The 8,343-nt window shown below is 36.4% G+C and overlaps 1 protein-coding gene across 1 annotated transcript; it reads right to left on the reverse strand.

Annotated features, from left to right (window-relative positions):
• Positions 1–3,608: 3,608 nt before the first annotated feature.
• On the reverse strand, positions 3,609–5,781 carry LOC113317430 (peptidyl-prolyl cis-trans isomerase FKBP16-3, chloroplastic-like). The gene is made up of 7 exons (XM_026565555.1): positions 5,655–5,781; positions 4,783–5,069; positions 4,561–4,644; positions 4,426–4,475; positions 4,285–4,333; positions 4,112–4,186; positions 3,609–3,989 (listed from the first exon to the last, which is right to left on the reverse strand). The coding sequence occupies exons 1-7, from the start codon at positions 5,689–5,691 to the stop codon at positions 3,870–3,872; spliced, it is 702 nt and encodes a 233-aa protein (XP_026421340.1). The 5' UTR covers positions 5,692–5,781; the 3' UTR covers positions 3,609–3,869.
• Between the last annotated feature and the right edge of the window lie 2,562 nt (positions 5,782–8,343).

Genomic DNA, 8,343 nt, shown 5'->3' on the forward strand with positions numbered 1-8,343 from the left:
CCAAAGGAAATAACTGATCAACAATCACTAAGTAGATCCAATCTTTTAACTCATTAAGTAGATCCAATCTATTTCCGACGATCCAACTCTGGTTCACAGACAACGAAGATTTAATTTTTTATTTATATTTGTTGAGAAATCAACAATTGATTGATTTTATGTTGATTCATCTTCTAGTCTTAAGAGATCAATTCCATATTAGAAAAGGCCAGATTTTTAAGTTGATTCATCATCTTCTGTGGAGAAAACAACAACAGAATTGATTGCTGGTGTTGTTAGTGGGTTCACGAAGGGCATAAGGATTTGGATGGAAGACTAGCACAAATAATCTGAGTTTGAATTGGATTTGGTGTTGAGTTGTTGGTGTTGTTTTAGGAAAAATAGTGATTTGTGGTGCTGTTTTATGAGATTGTGATGATGGAAATTGTAAAATTACAAGATGGGTTTGGCTTCAATTGGCAATTGGAAGCAGAATCAAGTTTTCAGACGGCTTGATCTGAGATGAATGAAATCAGATTTGGGTTTGTATGGTACTGAAGTGTGGATGCAATTCATGCCATGGAGATTGTGGCTCTCAAGTAGGTGTGATCTGGTACTGTGTATGGTTATTGGAGCAGCAAGGAGTTGTGGATGGTGTTTGGTGAATTGCAGGTACCATGGATGCAGAAAATTGTATTATTGAATAGATGTTTCTGGTGTTGTGTTGCACAGAAGCTATCAATGAAATTATGGAATATGTGCTATTGATAAGAGAACAAATTGAATTCAAGTTGCAGCTGAAATTATGATATTAATGTTAATTGATCATCTTATGTTTTGATCTTCCCTTGTATCTAGTCTTGAACTCATATTTTGCTTCCTTGTCATAGATCTCACCCCCAATTGTTTGCTTGATTGAAATCCCCCTTTCCTTGTCATTTATTAAGGTTTTGTTGGTTGAAGTTGAACTGTTATTGAACCGAAGGAATCGAGTATGGGTTTGTGGTTGCAGGGAAGGAGATTTAGATGGCCTGAATGTGGCTGGGAATAGATCAGTAATCAGAGGAAACTCTGTCAAAATTTGTTTCTGGCGAGTTGACTAACCAGAAACCATCCAACCCGTGAACCCACAAGCTTTACCCGTTACGGGCGCGGGTTGGAGAAATGACCACCCGTGAAAAATATCGACCCGCGGGTTTTGGCCTGTGTTAACCCGAACCCGTGCAACCCGTAACAAGTTAACCCCGTCCCGCCCGTTTGCCAGCTCTATTCCCAACGTCGTCCAATTGGTGGAATGAAACAGGGATTTGGGTATGATTTTCAAAATGAGGAGTATAAACTTGTAAGGTTTTGGTATAAATATGGTAATGGTTCTATAGCCGGGGTATATAAAGAGGGATCGAATACATGGAAAGCGAATCAAGTCATACCTTACACCTTGGATGATGGAAATGCATTTGGGGTGCTTGTGAATGGATATCTTCACTGGATAGCGAAACATTGTTTCACATCAGAAACTCGGAGCCTTGTACTTTCATTCAGTATTAGGGATGAATCATTTGGGGAGCTGCCACTGCCAGAAAATGTGAATAATACGTTTCACGTTATGGTTGGTGTATTGAATGGGGACCTTTGCATAACTGATTATTGTGTTCCTTTGTTTAGGCCTTGTGACAGAATCTCAGCTCCCATCCGTTTCGGCTTCCTTGGCTAGGTTATGCATGAGGCCAATGTAGTTAATATCGGATATCGGTTTATCTCGTCCAGGACCGATACATTGGTACGACTTTATATCGGGGATATTATCGTTTAAATATCGGTATAATATAGGTTCCAAATTTAGAGACTATAATTTTATAGCTACCATCAATTTTATCAAAAAACACAAGAGTAACTTCAATAAGTTTAAAGTTCACTACCTAAAATGATAAATAAACAAGTTTTAACTAGAAACAGGAGAGTAACTTCAACAACTTAAAAGTTTACTTCTAGTGCTACATGCACCTCTACTACCAACTGGCCGACTTTCTTTACCAAGAATATCTTGCAAATCATCCAAAGTTACATCATCACCTTCTACCGCCAAGTCTTCCAAGTTCTCTGGATCCAACCATTCATCATTTTCATCATGCTCATCAAGAAAAATAGGATCACGAAATATCCCCGATATATCGGCCGGTACGGCCGATACGGCTAATATCGGGCGATATTATCGCCAAGATATCGTATCGCCGATACAATGCTTATCCTACCGCTCCAAGGCCGATATCCGAAATGTCCCCGATATATCAGCCGATACGGCCGATATTGACTACACTGCATGAGGCTCGCTCATGTTCAATTAATGTAGTAGTATGTCGTTGGAGCTTAGCTTGTTAGGCTTCCAACTAGTCAATGTAATATTCTTTATCCAAGAATAAAATATAAGTCATCTTTTTAATCAATTGATAAATAATTTTGATATAATCGTTTGTAAAATGAATTTTTCCAAACAATTTTTTTCAAATAATTGATTATCTTAGAAAGATGATCTCAAAAATGAGAGGAAAGAATGATAATCTATCATTTTTTTTAATCCTATGTAATTTTTATGTCTCTATCTTAACCGTTTAGAAAAAATAAGAAGAAAAAATTCAACTTGAATTTGTTGGAAAAAAACAATTGATCATAATAAATATTCAAAACAACTTTTTTCTGTTTATGAAAATAATAGATTTTTTCAATTATGATTAAAATAATCAATTATTATAATGATTACCAAACACATATAAAATTCATTATAATCTGGATAATGGATTATGTGCTGATAATCCATTAAAATAATGGTTACCAAACAGCCCCTTAGAGTTGATATATGGGTAATGAAGGATTATGGAGTAAACGGTTCTTGGAACAAATTACTCACGATTCCTTTACAAACAGCTATGCCATCCATAGCCCGCTTGAAGCTGTTACATTCCTTTTAAGGATGGGGAACTTGTACTCAAGATGTGTAAGGACCCTTACTTTTGTATCATCCTAAGTACAGTGAGTCTAGAATTGTGAAGATCAGCGGCATTCCTGCTGGCCTGTATGATATGGTGACTTTTGTAGGGAGCCTATTTCCAGTTTACTCGGGTTATTTTTTGGAGCCAGAGCGTAGTGAAGAAGTATCTATTGAAGAAGTAGATGCTGATTACTGAACAAAGTAAGAAGCCGGAAAATAAAATCAGAAACTTCTTAAGAGGTACGAATATAACTTGCAAATAAGTTCATTCTGTTAGTGACATTCACAATGTTACGCTAATTCTTGTTTCATTTATCAGGGTTGCTGTCCATTTTCAATTGTTTCAGTGGGTGATGAAAAGTATGAAGATGTTTAGCTGGCAGGTACGATTTGTCGTAATCCTTGTTTGGAGTGTGTTTATCTGTTGTTGATAATTTTGATGTATTACAAAACGATTGCGAGTACAACTTTACGTTTCTGTTTTTTTATGTAAGTTAAAAAAACAAGCCAAGTGACACCTTTTTCAATTGCTGCAATTTCTGTTTTAATGTTTAATGTCAATTAAGAAGTGTACTCAAGTATACACCATACCTTCATATGTCTCCCTGTGCATCTAGCACACACATATTCTCCCACATGTTGGTGGAATCAATGCCAAGCTTCGGTATCTAGTAAATATTTATAGAGTTCTGGTCTTACAAAAACAATAGTTTTTCATTCGGTTTTGATGGAGGATGAAACACCGTTAAGTTTGGGAGATGAGGTTTTACAAAATAAATGGAGTGAAAAATGTATTACACAAGAAGAATAGGAGGATAAATGAGGATTTTTACGTCGCAAGGCTTGTCTGTCTGTGCTGGAATCAAGAATAGAATCCGGAAGCAGAAGGTTGAGGAGTTTCTTTTCACTCTTCATCTGCTTCTAGACCTGGAATGTATTCCAAACTAACGTCGAAAACCACAGGACTATTTGCAGCTACTCTTGGCCTTCCTGGTGCTGAAACTAGACCCTTAGGAAACGCCAACTGTAAAACAGCGAAAATTGAAGGCAAACTTTCTTTTAGTTCTCCTTCAGTTTTCCTCAGTTCTTCTAGAAAAACTGCAGGTTTGCTGGTAAACTGTTTTTCTAGCTTAACGGAATACTTACAGGTCCAGGAATGTAGAGCCGGCGTTTTCCACCAGTTTGCATGGTCAATAATCCTTCATCAAGTCCCTTGATCACCTATTTTAGTGGTAGAACATGGTAGCAATCAACAAACAGCTGCATGGGCAGGAGAGTTGAAAAAAAATTTAAGTCAGGAAAGCAGATTCCACGTTTACCTGACCAGAACCAACGCGGAAAATATACGGTAGGCCTTTCTCCAGGGAACTGTCAAATCAATCGGAAATAAGAATTAGAACAAGTAACCAACACTGAAACTCCGAAGCTCCAAAGTAGTGAGACAGGAGTATACGGCATACCTATCAAATATTTGTCCAGATGGTACCATGGCAACATAGTTGGCAGCAACCTAAGATGATGAAAATGATGAGGAATTTGACCAAATGTAAGAGATAAACTAACTCTTCGATAGAGGAAGTTGCACTGATGCATACCTGAAATCCAGTGGGTGGAGTAGGACCACGACCAACTTTTATGTCCTTGTACTGCAAGCCCGACTCTGTAGTTACCATAGGTGCCTTCATATAGCAGAAAACTTCTACAAGTTAGGCCTCTTCCTCGAACCGTAAAAGCTACCCATGAAAATTAGGCATAACTGCTGTTCAAATCCTACACGAGAAAATGAGGGACGGAGAGGATATGTAAGCTCACCATACATTTTCAAGCTCCTTTTCACAAGCAGCGTCACATAGTCTTGGCTTTTCTTCTGGAGGCAAGCCAGCTCCCTTTGTATCAGATGAGGACATAACAAGCGAAGATATACTCAACGCCAGACCAATAATATCTCGACGCTTCATTAGAGTGGTTTGATCTTCATACTCTCTTGGACTGGCAGATTCAGCCCGGAACTCTTCACTCAGGCACCGCACAGTCGGACTCTGGATTCTCAATCTGCCAATGCCCCGAGAAGGGGTAAAAGTTGATCTTTTACTAAATGTAGGACCTAGAAGAGGAAAGCAATTTTATATGGTTATACACCAAAGATATGATTACTTTGCACAATATTTATTTGAAACTGTTGGTGAACAGCATTATCCCCTAAAATGGCCTGGAGGGGAACTGAACCTTGAACCTCCAAATTGTGAGGTTATGGCGTTGGGATTCGGCCAGCGCCTGTGGGTTACGGTTTGATTCCTAGCCTGTTTATTATGCTACCACCGTAAGGTCGTACTTATGAAGCCAATTACAGCTTCTAAGACAGATAATTCGAGGAGCTAAAAATTTCTTAGAGTACAAATGCTATTTTCCTTAAGCTGAAGCAATTTGACATCATTCAAAGCCTTGGAAATCAAGATTTCAGATCAAGAAAAACATAATGAGAAGTGACATGTTATCTAATTTTACATATTGCAATCCATAAAAATATGAATATTAAGAAAAATTGTTTACCTCAATCAGGTAATCTAATTTAGTTTACTTCCTACAGAGTTGCAGAAAGTTTATAAACAAAACAAATACTTAAGCACACAGAATTTTTATTGTAATTGTGTAACCAACAAAACTAACGCAATCAGGAAAAATGGTTTACCTGATGGAAGGAGGAGGGATGAAGAAGAAGAAGCCATTTTCGCAATAAGTGTTTACTTTCTTCTTTGTTGTTTTTTGGGGAAGAGATTTTGTGTCACATTTTTAAGTGGATAAAATATAAAAACTTTTTCATATATCTAGAAGGAAATTCCTTCATAAAAATAAATAAACATATATATCTAGAAGGGAATTTTGTTTCCACCCCTATCTCTTTTCTTTCCTTTCTTCTTCGTAGTTTCCTGACTTTTTCTTTACCAGAGTAAACCGCAAGTTCCCAACTAGCAAAACCTCATGTAATCTTTTAGAAGGATTGCATTTGTTCATAAACATGGATGTTTTTTGATTAATCAACAAGAGTTAAATTTAAAAATATATGTATCTCCGCTGAGATTTCATTCAATCACCGGAGATTGAGTAAAGATGTTGATAGCTGGATGCTAACTCCATAATGGTCCAGGTGGGATTTTTGACCTCCACCAGAAATTACCTATGACCAAGATGAAGAGATATACCGAGGTGAAATGCAAAGCTCTTTCTACTTGCACTATAGAGTTGTTTTATTCAAAGTTTTTTGGGACTACTTTGCAACTCTAACAAAGTACAGAGAGTTAGGATTGAGGAAATACACAAAACTGTGACTGAAATGTGCATTTTTTCCAAAAGTGTGACTGATTTGAAAATTCTTCCAAAAGTGTGACTGACTTTACCTAATACCCAAGGTACCCTTTATAGCCCGATGTCTACACATGGATAGCTTGATGTCCACATATTCATAGCTGATGTCCACATATTTATAGCCTAATGTCCACATATTTTATGAATAGTGTCCGATGTCTAGACTTCGAAACATGGATGTGCACACTTATCCAACATATGATTACGCCTAGATTCTGGATGTCTACATATAATATCTACACATCAGTAAAAAAATGGTGGGGTATCAGTATATGTACACATCCATGAAGGGGTGTCTACACATACTTATGTGTACACATATGTTGTCGATATGTACACATCTGAGGACACAATACGGTATTTTTGTAAAAGACTAGGGCATACATGTCCGTTGACCGGTCATGTTCACAGTTTTGGAAGAATTTTCAAATTGGTCACACTTTTGAAACAAATGCACATTTCAGTCACACTTTTAGGTAAATTCTCGTTAGAATTAAATTTGACCCTACTGGTTAGAAATGATTTGAACACAGACAGTGTAAATGAAACATAAGCAACTGCACAATCTAGAATAGGAACATTGGATACAATAGAGCAGGGAAACCGAAGCATAAAATAAGCTACAACAACAACAAGAATACAAGTGAAAGAGAAAAAGAAAAACAACAACATGACTGGTGGTGGGTAAAGATGAAGATCAAGACATCCTAATTTCAATATCTTGAGCCCGCTCGCCGCTTGTAACTAACTCGGGTATATCGCTGATCCTATTATTGGTGCAAGAGAGGTCAATGCATTTTAGACGTCTCAAAGATCCAAAATCTTCAGGTAACCCTTTAAAACTGGTACAGAAAGACATATCCAATGTCTGTAAGTTACCGAGTTTGGTGAAAGACTTAGGTAATTCTTTGATCATTGTAGAAGTAAGATCCAACTGTCTCAGACTAATTAAAGTTTTAACTAATTCTTTGATCATTGTTAGGAGGAAGTTTCTTTGAAATTTACACAATACCGTAATTTCAGCGTTTGCAATTGATATAAACCAGTGATCGACTTATCATGTAATTCTTGCAGAGCATGCGAGAAAGAAAGATCCAGATACCTCACTACACCAAAACTAGGATTTTGTAACAGAGCAACCTGTCACAGTTTATTTTTCAGTCACAGATACACCTGTGATAAGTCCTGCAACACAGTTATAACTGTTATTAAATTTTGTATTCGTGATAATAATTAGGAATATTAAATTCTTTTATTAGTCACAATGATATTTGTTGACAATTTTACAGACAATCACATTTATAATTCAAAGTGATGATTCCACCCAAATATTTCACCACATCTAAAACAACCCCAAAATTATAACACTTCGAATTTTATTTGTCACTAATTTTCCCTAACAATTATATTTCATTTCTATAAATCAAAACAGGATCAAGACCAAGTCAACAAGTCATGAGTTTATAGAAATTTGACTTTGACATATCTGCTTCTTCCGAAAACGGTGAAAATTACCAGACTACCCTTATCGGAATAAGTGCAATAAAAATTCCGAAGATTGTGAAAATGACCAGACTACCCTTATCGGAAATAAGTAAAGTAAATATTACATACTGTGAAAATGACTATTTTACCCTTACTATTTTACCATATTACGCTTAATGGAACAAAGTGCAACAAAATATTATGCAGACTGTGAAAATACCAGATTACCCTTATCAGAAATAAGTGAATAAATATTACAAACTTTGAAAAAGACCATATTACCCTTACTGGAAATTAGTGCAATAAATATTATGGAAACTGTGAAAATGATCAGACTACCCTTATCGGAAATAAGTAAAGTAAATATTACAGACTGTGAAAATAACCCTTCTACCCTGATAAGAAATAAGTAAAGAAAATATTACAGACTGTGAAAATGACCATTTTACCCTTACTGGAAATAAGTGCAATAGATATTATGGAGACTGTGAAAATGACCAGACTACCCTTATTGGAAATAAGTAAAGGAA

Source organism: Papaver somniferum, chromosome 1, assembly GCF_003573695.1.
Source record: "Papaver somniferum cultivar HN1 chromosome 1, ASM357369v1, whole genome shotgun sequence".
Lineage (NCBI taxonomy): Eukaryota > Viridiplantae > Streptophyta > Magnoliopsida > Ranunculales > Papaveraceae > Papaver > Papaver somniferum.